A 17522-nucleotide genomic window follows, 5' to 3' on the forward strand; every position below is an offset into this window, starting at 1 on the left:
GAATAATGCCTACCTAAATAACAATATTGTTTGGAAGATGTACATAACAGTGTGTACAGATTCCAAAATACATCATATAATTAGTTTAAAAAAAAAAACGACATCTTGAGGCATAGGAATATTGCCTAGGACATAGCATATTTACTCAGCAATCAAGAAAGATGGCTATATTATTTTCCTGTCCCTTTGTCCTAGGACAGGGATGGGCAAAATGAGGCTCCTGGATCTTTCGGTCGTGGCTCCTGAATCCTTATCAATGCCCCAAAGCCTTTCTAACCCTCAATATATTTTTGAAAAAAAAATCAAAATGATTCGGGGCAGTTTCTGCTATAAATACATGCAGTTTCTTCCCTAAATCACAACCCATAAACATTTGCTAAATTTTATTTAATGTACAAATGGTGTAATGCTTCACTACTTTCATTAATTATTTTACTACTAAGTTTCTTATGAGAAACTGCTTACAGATTTTCTACCAACATAAGTTAACTAACAAACTGGAGAGTGATCTGTTTTTCTCTTAATTTAATATTATAATAATAACAAATCATAAGATTGTATCAAAATACCAATAGTAAAATATAAACATATTAGACAAAGTACTTCCTGTACAAGAAGCAAAACACTTCTAAATATAAAGCAGGCATCTACCTGGATGTACCAGGATTTAATGAACAACTGCAATAACAATATTCAGTAGAAGTCGCACATCTTCCCTTATTAAATTCAAGCTATGGCATTCAACAGAGTTATATAATTCTCTATCACCTGGAGTATTGTTACTCATAGTAGCTGTTGTCCCAGGCAAGACAGGCGTCACAACTGGAGGAGGAATTCCTGCTGCCATATCAAGTAGAGGCTGGATAATTTCACTTTTGAACACACTATTCTTCTGCCATAAATTCAGCACTCGAACAATTTTACTCTAAAGGGAAGAAAATATAAAACCATTTTATCACTGGTTTTATACAAATCTCTACTATTGTCAATTAAGCAGATTGCTACAAAACCTAATCTGGCCTGATCTGAATGACTTTCCAAAACATCATCTGGGTGATGGGGAATATGCTGTAAAGCTTTTACATTACTTCTTATACACTTGAGTATCAATTTCCTTCTCCATTTCAAGGCTGCTTTCACTATCTGCCACAACCTTTGTATCAGGCAATATGGTTAATCTCAAAATCATCATTTAAAAAACCCACTTCAAATCAAGAATTGAAGTAAAACAACCCCCTGAACACTGAAGGGCATATTAGTTGCCTACTACACTTGAGAGATGAACATCTTTCCTGTACTTCCACTCAATCATTTTTTGAAAAATAGTGAAGTGTCCCTTGTGCTCTCTGAGGGTTGCATGCACGTGTGAAATTTTATCAGGTTCTGCCTCTGAACATAATTATAGTCAAGGAGGGGCCTTTCCCAGAATTTTCAGGATCCCAAGTCCTAGGATTCCTATAATGGAACTGTAGAAGTTAAAATGAGATCAAACTGCCATAATTGTGCAATGTCATATACTCTAAGACCATGTAGCACAGTTAAGGGACTACTCAATTTAGACCATAATACCTCAGTTTAATCCCATGACTCATGCTAATACTCAAAAGGATTTCACTCCATACCCATTCTCTCTCCCTGTAATGGAATGACATAGATTCACAAAGTTGCTATCAAGTTAAACAAGGAAGGAAAAACAAAAACTAGATGTGATCATCTTTGCTTTAGCATACTGTTGAAAACTGTACTAAAACTAAAATCCAAAATGGTTAGATTTTTTGAGACAAGCTCAACTATATGTAATATTTCACCTCTTCCCTAAAATAGGTGTATGTTTTATTTTCTTGGGAATATTACTATAGGAAAAGAAGGTGGCAGGAGATCTGTATGAACAAATTATAACGGTAAAAGAAGAAATAATAGAGGAAACTTTCCAAACATGGAGAATGAAAATGGAACTTGAGAGGGAAGATATACAAAGGGAAATAAGTAATATAGCAAAAGAAAAGTACAATGTATTAAGGGAAGCAAGAAGGACAGGTTGCTTACCTGTAACCGTGTTTCTTCGAGTGTACTCTGTGAATTCACACTAATGGAGAACGCTGCGCCTGCGCAGGCTCCAACGGATACTCTTCCAAGCTAAAGTTTGAAATTTGGCGGTAACCCCGCCCCTCTCCCCAGAGGGTATAAAGGGCGCCCTCCGCGCCCGCTCTCCAGTTCCTACGCCGCAAAGGCAGCGAGAAAGGGAGAGGTTTGCATGTGGGGAAGGAAGGGCGGGATTGTGTGAATTCACAGAGTACACTCGAAGAAACACGGTTACAGGTAAGCAACCTGTCCTTTTTCTTCGTGTACTCTGTGAATGCACACTAATGGAGACTAGCAAGCTGAGGTGTAGGTAGGTGGGATAGCAAACCCGATAACCAGTCTAGTGTCCAAACAACACATTTATTGAGCACAAGGTGCAAAAACAAGCAAGTGCAACAGTCAAAGAAGACGATGCAACAGCATATAGTGCAAAAAAACCTGATCCTTGTTATTAGGACCCAGAACACAATCACAACATTGTATGTGAGCGATAGTCTGTAAGAAAATACAGAGGTAAGTATAGACCCATTTCCTGAAAACAGAGGTAGAGGTATTCATGAAATAAATTTCAGTGCAGTGGGTAAGTATAGTACTGAACCCCTGAACCCATCGAGTACATAAAGGGTGGATGACAGCGGTCAGCTTGTAAGAAGGATAAACCACAAAAACTGGTTTTGAGTAAGGCAACAACATTAGGCAAGGCAGGAGGAAAGGATAGACCTGGCAAAGGCCGAGTCCTTGAGGTTCTTTGAGTCCATCCTGTAGTGTGAAACAAAGGTGGATGGAGTGGACCAGATAGCCGCTCGACAGATGGAGTCGAGAGGGACGCCCCTCAGGAAGGCCGTAGAGGTGGAAAGGCCCCTCGTTGATCTAGGGCGGATCGAAGAGGGGGGTTGGCGTTTAGCCAGCTGGTAAGCGAGTTCGATAGTCTGAGCAATCCAGTGTGAGAGTCTTTGAGAAGAAAGCGGTTCGCCCAGCTTATGGGTAGCGTAAGCCACAAACAATCTAGGTGACTTACGTATGTCCTTAGTCCTGTCCTTGTAGAAAAGGAGGGCTCTCCTGACATCCAGGAGATGAAGTTTCCGTTCCAAAGAAGAGGAAGGATTAGGGAAGAAAGCAGGAAGTATTATGTCCTGGTTCAGGTGAAAAGCAGAGACCACCTTAGGTAGGAAGGTGATGTCCGGGCGAAGAACAGCCCTGTCGTGGTGGAAACGGAGGTAGGGTTCGTCCACCCGAAGAGCAGCCAGTTCCGAAGGCCTGCGCGCAGAGGTGATAGCGATTAGGAAGGCAGTCTTCCAAGAGAGAAGGTGAAGGTCTGCCGAGGCCATAGGTTCAAAGGGAGCTGAAGCTAGTTGAGAAAGGACGAGTTCGAGGCTCCATCCGGGAGTTGGAGGTTGAACTGGAGGGTGCAGGTTGTTGTAACCTCGAAGAAAGGTCTTAATGAGATTGTTAGAAAAAAGAGAGGGTTGTCCCTGACGCTGGAAATGCCAGGAGAGAGCAGCGAGATAGGATTTTATCGAGGCCAGAGAGAGTTGACGATCCGCAAGAGAAAGTAGGAAGTCCAGGACCAGCGGGATCGAAGTAGAGGCGGGATCGACGTGTCGGTCCCGAAGGAAAGTTTGGAATTTTGAAAGCTTGTAAGCATAGGCTCTTGACGTGGCCGACTTATGGGCGGCACGAAGGATCGCCTGCAGGTCTGGGTGGAGAGAATTTAAGGAAGTATCCTCCAGGCAGTCAGGTGTAGGGACAGGACGTCGGGGTGGAGGACCTGTCCCTTTTGTGAAGATAGTAGATGAGGGAGAATTGGGAGAGTGCGGGGAGGGTCCGCACACATCCGGAGTAGAGTTGGGTACCACGGCTGGCGTGGCCATGCAGGGGCGATCAGGATGGCCGATGTCGGCGTTAGATAGAGTCTCTCTATTACCCTCGAGATGAGAGGGAAGGGAGGAAAAAGATAGACGGGCTCGAGGGTCCAGTCGAGGAGAAACGCATCTCCGAGACAGCCCGGAGTCGAGTTTGGAGGTAGTCTCGCTCCGAAGCGAGGAAGTTGAGCGTTCGAGGGGGAGGCAAAAAGGTCCAGAGCTGGCCAGCCCCAATCGTCGAAGACGGATTTCAGGATTTTGGGATCGAGACGCCACTCGTGGGCGGAGGTTGTCATTCTGCTTAAAGAGTCTGCTAGGGTGTTTTGAGCCCCCGGAAGGTGAACCGCTGACAGGGTTATGTGTCTCGCTATGCACCACAGCCAAATGTCCATCGAGAGAGTCATCAGTTTTCTCGAGCCCATACCCCCTTGTTTGTTGATGTAGTACATAGCTACTACGTTGTCTGTTTGTATCAGAACAGTCTTGTGGGGAAGAAAGCGAGCAAATGCCCGGAGGGCTTTGAAGATTGATAAGAGTTCTAGGAAGTTTATGTGGTGAGACTTTTCTTGGATGGACCAAAGGTCCCTGACGGTGAGGTTTCACATGTGGGCTCCCCACGCAAAATTGGAGGCGTCGGTCGTGATGGTGACTGACGGGAGGGAGGGATGGAAGGGAAGTCCCACACAAACGTTCGCTGGGTCCTGCCACCAACGAAGGGAGAGGCGAACGTGGTTCGGTACCGTGAGAAACATTGAGCTCGGATGCCGATGGGGTTTGAAAGAGTCTATAAACCATCTTTGGAGAGGTCTGAGACGTAGTCTGGTGAAAGGAGTAACCATGACCGTGGAGGCCATGTGACCCAGAAGAACTTGGACAGAGTGGGCTCGGATCCTGCGGTTGCGGAGGAGGAGAGAAAGGTGTTGTTGAAGGGCTAGGAACCTGTCCTTCGGTAGGGAGGCGGTTTCCGTGATGGAGTTGAAGAGAGCTCCGATGAAGCGGATCTCTGTGGTTGGGAGGAGTTGAGACTTTGAGACATTCAACTGAAGGCCCAGCCGTTGCAGAAGAGAAAGAGCTTGAGAGACGTGGTTTTGAAGGGATGAGAGGTCGGACGCGACAATCATCCAATCGTCCAGATAAGGAAAGACCATTATGCCCTGTTTTCTGAGGTGCGCTGCCACCACGGCGACCACCTTTGTAAAGACCCTTGGGGCCGTGACGAGGCCGAAAGGGAGAACTGTGAACTGGTAAGACTGTCCCAGGAGCTTGAAGGAAAGGAAGCGTCTGTGGGATCGACGCACCGAGACGTGGAAATACGCGTCGCGTAAGTCTATAGAGGCAAAGTAGTCTCTGTGTCGGAGCATCGGGAGAATGGAGGCCACCGAAACCATTCGAAATTTTGAAGGCAGAATGAAGAGGTTTAGGGCCCGCAGGTCGAGGATAGGCCGAAGACCTCCGCCCCGTTTGGGAACCGTAAAGTATCTCGAGAAGAAACCTCGAGTGTCCTGCTCGGAAGGAGAAGGCTGGATTGCGCCCTTCGCCAGAAGGGAGTCGACCTCGGAGCATATTTCCGGTGAAGGGTCGGTGTGGAGAATGCGACCCGTGGGGGGCAAAGTTTCGAATTCCAAGGCATAGCCGTCTCTGACAATGCGAAGAACCCAGGCATTTGAGGTTATAGACTCCCATTCGCGGTAGAAAGGAGCTAGGCGATCGAGGAAAGAGCAGAGAGGAAGGATCTGGTCGGGGCCTAGGAACGGCATGGCAGTGGCAGTAGTAGTGAAGGTAGAAAAGTCCCCGAGAAAGTGGGCGTCAGGCCCGTCGCTGGGGTTGTGGCATAGCTGCAGCACCCTTGCCCCGACCTTTCGGGACCTGGTGCTGGCGGCGAGGTTGTTGCTGATGACTGTGGTGACTCGAGCTGGACGAGCGTCGAAACGGCTGGTGACGAAAAGGCTGAGGGTAGCGACGGTACCGTTGCGGGAACCATCGGGTCCGCTGAGTCTGAGGCTGATCGATCCCGCACTTTGTTGCGAGAATCTTGAAGTCATGATTGGACTTCAGTTTGTCATCAGTACCAGAATTGAAAAGGCCCTGGGTGTCGAAAGGAAGGTCTTCGATCACCTGTCGAGAGGAAGAAGAGAGTCCTGAGGACCGAAGCCATGCATGCCGTCTGATCGCGACTGCGTGGGCAATCATTTTTCCGGCGGTATCACCGGTATGCTTAGCCATTTGAATTTGGTGGTGTGCGAGAGAGTCCGCCTCCTGTTGGAGGGTCGAAAGGACTGACCGGTCTTCGTCAGAAAGTTTGGCGAAGAAAGGTTGGGCTTTCTCACAGAGGATCTGTTGATAAGCGCCCATGCAGGCCCCGTAGTTCGCCATACGGCAAAGGAGGAGAGCGCCGGAGTACAGCTTGCGGCCTACCGCATCGAATCGTTTACCCTCCCTGTCGGCAGGGGAGTTGGGAGTGTCGACCCGACGATTGGGAGGCCTTTACCACCATGGGGTTTGGGTCAGGGTGATGCTTGAGCCATTCCAAGGCTTCGTCATCGGTTCGGTACCAGGCCTCTATTTTCTTAGAGGTTGGAGGTATCGAAGATGGAGTCTTCCAAGATGCCTGGATTACGTCCAGGAGGTATGGAAGAAAAGGCAGCAAGGTGGCTGGCGGGGCTTGGGCTTGAACCCTCTTGAAAACGGGGTCGGTAACAGCCTTTGAGGTTTGTTTAATTTCCATCCCCAGAGCGTCTGCCATTCTGACCATCTGGTCGGAGAAAGCCCGAATATTATCCGTCGGGGAAGGTGGGTCGACCTCGTAGGCGTCGTGAGGCGGGGAGAGGTCGAGACCGAGAGAGACAACGGAGGCGGAGAGTATCGACTCGGGGCGTTCGATATCGGGGTCATCCTCCTCGGGCCCTTGAGGGGACCGGGGAGGAGAAACAAGCACAGAGTCCTGATGAGGTATCACCTCAGGAGCAGCGGGAGCCGGCTGTGGAGCAACGCCCTTGGACGCGGAGGCCTGGGCGGCACGGGCTAAACGCGTCATCTGTCTACCCCTCTCAGGTGTTTGAGCCGGGGGAAAGAGTTCTTGTCGAGCCGGAAGACGAGATGGTGCCGGCTGGGGAGCCTTAATAACTGTCCTGACCGACCGGTCGGGGGAGGCTTGAGCGTCCGCATCCGAGGACTGACCATGAGGAGAGGAAGAGGAGCGGAGGCGTTGTGCTGGTTGGATAGGAGAGGATCTCCTAGAGGAAGGCCCAGAGGAGGGGACGTCCTTCTTCGAAGACGCTGAGGAGGACGACCTCTGGATCATTCGTTTCTTTGCTGGGGGTTGCTTCGACGCGACCCTCAGCGATTTTCCTGGCGTCGGGGGGATCGGGCACACAGCTGCCGAGTCAGATTGAGCCCGTCTGGATTCCTCCTGAGCCCTCTTGAAGGCAATCTTCATGGCGGAAGAAGATGGCGGCGAAGCCAGGCGGGATCGAGTGGAAATGGCCGAAGCCACCGAACTCGAAGTTGATGAAGGGCCCATTTTGCCCGACCGGGTGGATACCGTAGCGGTGGTCACCGTGCAGGGCGGTTTGGTCGGTCGCGGTCTCGAAGTTTTCGAGGTTTTAGATGATACCGACGGAGCAGGCCTGGACGCCATCGAGGCCGAGGTGGAAGTAGAAGCCTCAGGAACAAGAGTTTTTTTGTAAAGAGCTGCGCGGAGTCTTGCAGCTCTATTTCTTCGGGCCTGAGCTGTAAAGGCCAGGCAAAAACGGCAGGTACCAACGACGTGGCTTTCGCCGAGACAGAAAAGGCATTTAGCGTGTCCGTCGGAATCTGGAATCTTAGCGGCACACTGAGTGCACCGCTTAAAACGCGTGGTTGACATAAGAACGAAGAGTCCGAAGTGAGCTTTGCGGCGGAAAAAAAGGAACTGGAGAGCGGGCGCGGAGGGCGCCCTTTATACCCTCTGGGGAGAGGGGCGGGGTTACCGCCAAATTTCAAACTTTAGCTTGGAAGAGTATCCGTTGGAGCCTGCGCAGGCGCAGCGTTCTCCATTAGTGTGCATTCACAGAGTACACGAAGAAAAAGCAAAATGTTACAAAAATGGTATAGAACTCCTGTACAACTTTCACGTTTTTTTTACCAGGGACGAAAGATAGGTGTTGGCACGGTTGTGAACAAAGAGGGGTGTTTAATCATATGATATGGGAGTGCGATCGGGTGCAAGAATACTGGAGAATGATTGAAGGAGAAATCAATAGAATGCTAAAACTACTAATAGTAATAGTCAATAGAAATGTACTACATGCAAGGATAACGGAAGTGAAGAATATACAAAAAGAAAAAATGATTGACAAATTAATAGCATGTGCACAAATTGTTTTAGTGAGAGGTTGGAAAGAAAACAAAATGGACTCTGACGAATTAGTATAAGTATACAGTTGATATGTTAAATGTAGAAATCACAAATTGCAAATGGAATAATATAGATAAAATTGAAAATATTGCAATAATCAAGGGGATGTGGGAACCAGTTGAGAACTATTTAGAGAACGTAATAAGATGTGGAGTGGAAAAATTAAGATTGAGATTGATATTTCAAATGTAACTTCTGTAGTTTGCTGTATAAAGTGTATGCACAAGGAGGGGAGGGTGGGAGTGGGATAAAATGACAAAACAACAATAAAAACAAATTTAAAAAAGGGAATATTACTATGACTGCTGAAACATTACTGAAATTAATGCTATTTAAATGCTGAGCAATTAGCACAAGCATTTTACTATGATCAACTATGTTTATTAAATAATGAAGTGTCTAAATCAAGGGGTCTTTAAACTTTTTAAGCAGAGGGCCGATTCACAGTCCATCAGATTGTTGGGGGGCTGGACTATAGTTTTAAAGAACATGAATAAATTCCTATTCACACGGCACATATTTTATTTGATATGATTTTTATTTAAACGATAGATCAATACAACATTTAAAATGAAGAGCAATTTTAACCAACATAAATTTACCAGTATTTCAAGAGTGGGCCTGCTTTTGGCTTATGAGATAGTCAAGGTAATTAGGATCGCTGTTGGTGTGTCCCTTCAAGTCATTTCAGACTTGGGTGAACCTAAGTCTAAAGTATAGGGTGGGGGCTGGGGAAATGACCTTGGAGGGCTGCATCCAGCCCACAGACCTTAGTTTGGGGGCCCTGGTATAAATATGTAAAGAAGTTATACACCTACATTTGTAAAATGTACAAATTATATTCCATGTATAAATGTATGCCTATATCTGTGTGCTACTATATTAAAGCAAAGTGAAATAAACTGAATTTCAGCAAGATAATTTATTACTTTTGAGAAAATAAATAGAAGATACTATACCTTGTCATCCCCAGGGCAGCGATATAAGTTCTGAAAAGTGCTAATGATGTTATTGCTAAATCTAGGAGCAAACACATCCTTTTCTTGCCCAAATTGATGTCGAGACTGTCGAACAATAGAGTCAATGACATACAAACCAGGAACCTTGTATTCTGGTTTACACTATGAAGAAAGAAAAGATAGCATGAACTACCGTAGTTTAAGACATGAAATATTGAAGTTTAAGCCTTCCAACAAATCCAATCATCATTCAACGTGAGATATTTTTCACTGACTGTAGTATGACTAGGCAAAAGACAACAATTACAATGCAAAAAAGCCACTCCTGAAATGAAGCTCCTATGTCACTACTGAGAAAGTGTCATTTAACTATGCTTTAACATGCTCAGTGCACACATGCTGCCACTCTTTCTTGGTTTTGCTTACTGTCATTCTGATGGTAAAAATACCTATAAGCACAATCAATAAATAATGGCTGCATTGACCAACACATGAGGCCATGACAATGAGGAAACCCTGCCAAAAAACCCAGGAACACTCACTTCTCTCTTACTGCACCTGCTTACAGTGGCATGTCTATCTTTCCAGACTATTTTTCTCCCCAAAAGCTGAATAATCACTGAACAAATTCTGAACTAATTTTCTGGTATGTGAGGGAGAGCAGCCAAAAAGGTGACTCTCCCCAGCTTCACACACCAAAATAGGCAAATCATGGACCCAAGGTCTTGTTATTTCAGCCTCTCCTGCTGCAAACAGGATAAAGCAGCCAGCACACTCTTATCCAAAATAAATTTGCATTCTCCTGATTTCCAGTTTGCTGATATATTCAAACATTTATTCCAGTTTGCTGATATATTCAAGCATTTATCTACCTTTCAAATGTTGTGCAAATCTGCTACAGAACTGCTTCCCACAACAAATTTGACAAGATGTTGGAGAATTATGTGGACTTAAGGTGCCTCACATAATATTGTACTGTTAACACATTGCACAATGATAATGCCAGAAGTCAAACTGAGACGGCTGTATCCAAAAAGTGGTACATAGATATTTAGTATTAATAAATAAGGTCTTATTTCACACTCAAAGTAAAGTTAATATCAATCTTAATATGAAAAATTTCTTAGTTGTTGTGACAATTAAAAAGCAGAAAGCAAAGGGGGATGCAGCAGTACTTTTAAATATAAATGGTTTTTATTTTAGCATGATTATTTGTAGACATAAACCTATTTCTTCAGCTACAGTATGAGGTGCTATCCAGGTCTCAGGATATAAATCATAGTCATGAGGGACTCAAATGGCAGGTAACAGGACTTTAGATCATGATACTAGACATATTCTATGAATGAATTCAACAGTATAAATTTTTCTTATGCACTTGTTTGTATCTTTACATACAGTAGAGTTTCACTTATCCAACATTTGCGTATCTAATATTCTGGATTATCCAACGCAGTCTGCCTCCTGCCTGGATCCACAGCTGTTTAATAGGCAGCAAGGACTGAACTTTTTACACATTTAATTTCCGACAATGTTGTTACTGTACGTTCATTTTATGCAATACTATCTTTATTTGTAGTCAATTTGTTAGTAGCCAATGTTTTTGTAGTCAATGTTTTCAATATATTGCAATGTTTTGGTGCTAAGTTCGTAAATACAGTAATCACTACATAATGTTACTGTGCATTGAACTGCTTTTTTCGGTCGATTTGTTGTAAAACATGTTTTTGTGCTTTGTAAAATCATAACGTAATCTGACGTTTAATAGGCTTTTCCTTAATCCCTCCTTATTATCCAACATTTTCGCTTATCTAATGTTCTGCTGGCCTGTTTATGTTGGATAAGACTTATATATACTTAAAATATGAAAGACACAATCTGACATTTATATTTGTTTCATACCATACCTTTTGAATGAATTTCTCAACACTTTGTACAACATGTTTGTAGAACTAAAAGAAAGAAAAAAGGAATTTTTATATTTAATATAGCAATACAAACAATATTCCCTTTATCTTTATAATTTCCATATAAACATGCTAGCCTCAGTTAATTCAAGTATGTATACAGCACTGTGCTGTGAGATGGCCTGTATTTACAAGGCTCAACATAAGACTGCATTTTATTCCTTTCTACATTCCTCAAATGTTAAAATAAATCCAGGTGATTTAGGGAGACAGCACAAGGAACACAACATATGTAAATTGATTAAATTGATTATGTTCGTAATACTTCTAATGTTCCCTTGTGCTACATAAAAGAATCCCCATATTTATTATGTGTGTGGTCATTGAAAAAAGAGAAAAAGGGGAAACAGGCCTCAATTTTGGTTTCTCTCTCTCAAAACAATAGTTTAATGGATGAACAAACTAGAGGTGCTAGGCTGCATGAATGTGCATAGAACTCTATAAATTTCCAAAAGCAGTTCAAGTTTTGTTTGTGTCTGGAATTTGGGTAAATGAGTTTGCAGAATGTCAAACTAATTTATCTGCTGGTTATTGCATGTCTTCAAATCATTTCTGAATTATGGTGGAGTTTTCTTGGCAATATTTGTTCAGTAGTTTTGCCAATGCCCTACTTTAAACATGAGAGAATGCAACTTGCCCAAGATATCCAAACAGGTATCAAACACTTGTCTCTAGGGTTCTACTCCAGCACCCCAACTTCTACATCATGTTGGTTCTCCTAATTCATCCATAATATTTAATGAATTTTACACAGTAATTACAATTGTTTGTTTCTGACATTATTAAACTTTGAAACTGAAGTCAAGATCAGGAAATGATATACACTACACTGCATTAACAAGAACTACCAAGTATTTATATATATGTAATCTTAGGATTTTTTAAAAAGTACAGTCAGCTTCCTACCTTGATGGCCTTGATTGCTGCCTTGGTAATCTGTGTCATTTTTGCCTTTGAAATGGGAGGTTTGTAGTCATTCAATGAGTACAACTGAAAGAATAGGGAAAAGATTACTATGACCAAGCACAGAAACGTATTTCACCATTTAAACAGAATATCTATGTAGCTTTTCTTAGGTAATGCAGGGCATGGCTCAATTGCCAGTGGCTAAGTTGGCTAAGGCAGGAATATATACACTATTATTAAAATTATTTAGCCGCCTCTTCTTGCAGGCTGAGGCGTGGTACAACATGGTTAAAATAGGGAAATAAATCACAACACTATTAAAATACATACATCAAGATATAAACAAGACAAACACCAATAAAATTTATTATTTTATTTATTTACAACACCTCTACCCCGCCCTTCTCACCCGAGGGGACTCAGGGCGGCTTACAACAACCAGCAAAATTCAATGCCAAACAGATCAATAAAAACAGTAACACATTAAAAACCATTAACAATAATCAATAAAATACATTAGTCAAGCTTAAAACATATAGTTACTTAATACCATTCTTTCAAGGAAGCACTGCACATAAACCTAAGTTCAAACCATGTTAATATAGTACTTATTCATTAAATGCTTGCGCACAAAGCCATGTCCTAACCTTCTTCCTGAAGCCCAGGAAAATGCAGATTAAAATCCATAAGTTAAAAGTTATTAGATAGGGCTGCAAGAAGAGATAGTGAATAATAGGCTTCAGTTGTGTGTTGAATTCTGACAACTGATTTAGCTGTCAAATCTCTTTCTGGAGGTCACTATAGTCTTGGGGTGGCTGATCTGGCTGAAGTGTGAAATTTGATTAGTGCTATCATTACAGGTGCAAATGCAGAATCCTTTGAGTTTTTTTTCTGCATCTGATGTGTACAGAAAACAGTTGCCAGGTGCAAAGACAGAGCAAGCAGATGTATCTTCCCATCCAGTTATATGTTCAAGGGATGTAGTAAAGGCATGAGCTTACTTCTGTGCCCGACACATTTATTAAGTGTCTTTTAAGAATTAAACCAAGTCAAGACTTTTGTTCCCACCACTGTAAGCTTTCGAGAGACAAGGACTTGTTTTCATATTGTATTGAATACAGTCCAAGCATGGAACCATGAATCCACTCAAAGCACAGCAGGGGGGTATATTTCATTTTAAAGATGCAGTACAGTTTCAAGTGCTTTGATTGTGCTTTTCCTGCATGGCAGGGAGTTGAACTGGATGGTCCACGTGGTCTTTTCCAACTCTATTGTTCTATGGTTCTATGATTCTATTAAAATGTCTACATAGAAAGCTCCCTGCTGCTATATAGTCTAGATCAGGCTTGCACAACCTGCAGCTCTCCAGGTGTTTTGGACTTTTGTCCCCAGAATTCCTGGCATTGGACAAGCTGACTAGGGCTTCTGGGAGTGAAGACTCAAATATCTGGAGGGCCGAAGGTTGTATAGGCCATTGTCTGGAAAATAAACTATGTTGGTCATATCTAATCAAGCCTTGTGCCACCTGTATTTTAGTGCCTTTTCCCAAAAACCACCAACAAACCAAAATATAATGCAAGATAGAAACAGCTGATCAGGTTCATTACTGCAGGAGAGGATACTTGGAAGTCATTATGTCTACATCCTTTACAGCAGTGGTTCTCAACCTGGGGTCCTCAGATCATTTTTGACCTACAACTCCCAGAAATCCCAGCCAGTTCACCAGCTGTTAAGATTTCTTGGAGTTGAAGGCCAAAAACATCTGGGGACCCAAGGTTGAGAACCACTGCTTTACAGCATGGTTTCCCAACCAGGGTTCTGCAAAAGAGTGGCTAAAGTAGGGTGGGGGTAGGGTGACTTTCTTTTTTTGAGCTGAACATATACTTTTATGCAGGTGTCCCTTGTAATCTAAACATTAAGTTGGGTTGCTTTGAGTTTTTTGGGCTGTATGGCCATGTTCCAAAAGTATTCTCTCCTGATGTTTCGTTCCCAAAGTTTTCCTTAAGGAAACAAAAGTTGAGGAAGACTGTGATGGCAAATAGGGGCAATAACTGATTCCTAGAATAAACAGTTATGAGTAGTAACAATTCACAATTTTCAGTTGTAAATTTTCATCGAATCATAGAGTTGGAAGAGACCTCACGGGCCATCCAGTCCAATCCCCTGCTAAGAAGCAGGAAAATTGCATTCAAAGGACCCCTGACAGATGGCCATCCAGCCTCTGCTTAAAAGCCTCCAAAAAAGGAGCCTCCACCACACTGCGGTAGAGTTCCACTGCCGAACAGCTCTCACAGTGAGGAAGTTCTTTCTAACGTTAAAGTGGAATCTCCTTTCCTAAAGTTTGAAGCCATTGTTCTACGTCCTAGTCTCCAGGGCAGCAGAAAACAAGCTTGCTCCGTCCTCCCTATGACTTCCCCTCACATGTTTATACATGGCTATCATGTCTCCTCTCAGCCTTCTCTTCTTCAGGCTAAACATGTTCAGCTCTTTAATCCGCTCCTCATAGGGCTTGTTCTCAAAACCCTTGATCATTTTAGTTGCCCTCCTCTGGACACTTTCCAGCTTGTCAACATCTCCCTTCAATTGCGGTGCCCAGAATTGGACACAGTATTCCAGGTGTGGTCTGACCAAGGCGGAATAGAGGGGGAGCATGACTTCCCTGGATCTAGACACTATACTCCTATTTATGCAGGCCAAAATCCGATTGGCTTTTTTTGCTGCCGCATCACACTGTTGGCTCATGTTTAACTTGTTGTCCACGAGGACTCCTTCACACGTACTGCTGTCGAGCCAGGCATTCCCCATTTTGTATCTTTGTATTTCATTTTTTCTGCCTTACATTTGTCCCTGTGGAACTTCATTTTGTTAGTTTCGGCCCATCTCTCTAGCCTGTTAAGATCATTATGAATTCTGTTCCCGTCTTCTGGAGTATTGGCTATCCCTCCCAATTTGGTGTCATCTGCAAACTTGATGATCGTGTCTTCTAACCCTTCATCTAAGTCATTAATAAAGATGTTGAATAGAACCGGGCCCAGGAAGGAACCCTGCGGCACTCCACTCATGACTTCTTTCCAGGATGAAGAAGACACATTGGTGAGCACCCTTTGGGTTCGTTCGCTTAGCCAATTACAGATCCACCTAACTGTAGTTTTGCCTAGCCCACATTTGACTAGTTTGTTTACCAGAAGGTCATGGGGGACCTTGTCGAAGGCCTTACTGAAATCCAGATACGCTACATCCACGGCATTCCCTGCATCTACCTGGCTTTATTTATTTATTACAATATTTATATCCCGCCCTTCTCACCCAACAGGGGACTCAGGGCGGCTTACAATAAAACACACGTATAAAACCTGTACAATACACTATAAATCAGTTAAAAAATTAACTTACATAAGACATTCATAAAACGCATTATAAAATACAGATAGGCGTGTTCAAGTTTTCTTCAAGTTCAAGTTTTCAAGCCATCTTTTCCAGAATCTTGCCTGGTATCGACGTGAGGTTGACTGGACAGTAATTGTTTGGGTTGTCCTTTTTTCCCTTTTTGAAGATAGGGACCACATTCGCCCTCCTCCAATCTGCTGCAACTTCTCCCATTCTCCAAGAACTCTCAAAGATTGCCAGTGGTTCTGAAATAACTTCCGCTAGTTCCTTCAATACTCTTGGATGTAGTTGATCTGGCTCTGGGGACCTGAATTCGTTTAGAGCGGCCAGGTATTCCTGGATGATTTCTTTCCCTATTTGGGGTTGGATTTCCCTTAATCCTTCGTCCACTCCATGTTGCTGAGGTTATGGACGACTTTCTTTTTGTGAGAAGACTGAGGCAAAGAAGAAATTAAGTAGTTCTGCCTTTTCCTTATCTCCTGCCACTATCGCCCCATCTTCTCCTCGCAGAGGCCCTATCGCCTCCTTGTTCTTCTTTTTTCTACCAACATAAGCAAAAAAGTCCTGAGCTCATTTTGCGCTTTAGTCTTGCAAACCTTTTCCCTACAGGAGTTGGCTATTCGTTTGAATTCTTCTTTGATGATTTCTCCCTGCTTCCATTTTAATATGTAATTCATCAGTAGATTTTAACTTGTATTTTAACTCTGTATCTTGTTGTATGTCTTTTATCAGTGTTTTATCTGTTGTTTTAATGATGTTGTATCCCACCTCAAGCCACAGGGAGAGGCTGGTAATGCATTTATTGTTGTTGTTATCCTTTAAAACTGAATCTCACCTATATGCAAAATACGTCTGAAATCTCTAATGGGCTAACACGTACATTTTAACTCCTGAAAACTGCTATCTGCGCAATCTCTTCGATCATTGGGGAAGGCCCTTTTCACGGCTTGTGGGGACGAGAGAGAGGGCTTTCTCTGTGGTGGCCCCCCGGCTCTGGAACTCGCTCCCCAGGGAGAGCAGGCAAGCACACACCCTGTTAGTCTTTAGGGAAAGCTTTAAAACTTGGCTTTTCCAGCAGGCTTTTGGAGAATGCATATTCACCCCCATGACAGGTCCCATTCCAGTGACCATTACTACATTTGATGCACTTTATTCTATTCCATCAGTTAGAAATAATTCCAGCGTCTACCTCATCCCAAGTCTCCTATTAATTGTAGTACCCTGGTCATCTACTTACTCTCTAGTTTCCAATATACACTCTGTGCACTTTGGCCCAGTTCGTTTTGATGAACTTGCTCAGGTTTTTTAAATTATGTCTAATTATACTTTGATTCTATTTTTATTTTTATTGTGCTTAATGTGTACAATTGTATTTTATTTTGATATGTTTTTATCTGCTGACCATTGCAATTACCCGGGCTTGCGCCCATGTAAGCCGCCCCGAGTCCCTTCGGGGAGATGGAGGCAGGGTATAAAAATAAACTTGTTGTTGTTATTATTATTATTATTAGTAGTAGTAGTAGTAGTAGTAAAGCAATGTTATACCAAACTGGCTATATCTGACAGCATTTGCTCAAAATAACCAATAAATGTTGGTATTTTCAGAAATGTAAATTTAAAGCAAACTCTGGCCAGGAGCATAATAGTAGCAAATGGCTATCCCAAGGGGTCTGAATGTCTAAACTAAGCCAAGGAGAATACCAATATGAGTTGGCTTGAGGATGTAAAATTCTAACGAGCCTTCAATTCATTCTACATCAACAGAAAAATAACTTTTTTTACCATGACAGTGAATAGCAGTGTGCAATGTGCCAATAAAAGTGTGCAATGTGCCTTTCCCTCAATGATCTAAGTAGCTTGATTCACCAAATGTTTTGGACATCAGCTCCAAGAATTTGTCACCACTGGCCAAGCTAGAGAGGATTCTGAAACTTGAAATACAAAATAGCTGGAGGAACTCATG

The 17522-nt window shown here is 43.2% G+C and overlaps 1 protein-coding gene across 2 annotated transcripts in view; it reads right to left on the minus strand.

The window, feature by feature from the left end:
- Positions 1–17522, minus strand: part of scaf8 (SR-related CTD associated factor 8) — a 98623-nt gene that overhangs the window by 67447 nt on the left and 13654 nt on the right. For both annotated transcript variants that reach the window (XM_062976973.1, XM_062976971.1), the window contains exons 2-5: positions 12173–12256; positions 11207–11251; positions 9300–9461; positions 769–925 (exon numbers count right to left, since the gene is read on the minus strand). In XM_062976973.1, coding sequence (XP_062833043.1) covers positions 769–925; positions 9300–9461; positions 11207–11251; positions 12173–12256 — 448 coding nt within the window. The remainder of the gene's footprint in view (positions 1–768; positions 926–9299; positions 9462–11206; positions 11252–12172; positions 12257–17522) is intronic.

The sequence above is a fragment of the Anolis carolinensis genome, chromosome 1, assembly GCF_035594765.1.
Source record: "Anolis carolinensis isolate JA03-04 chromosome 1, rAnoCar3.1.pri, whole genome shotgun sequence".
NCBI lineage: Eukaryota > Metazoa > Chordata > Lepidosauria > Squamata > Dactyloidae > Anolis > Anolis carolinensis.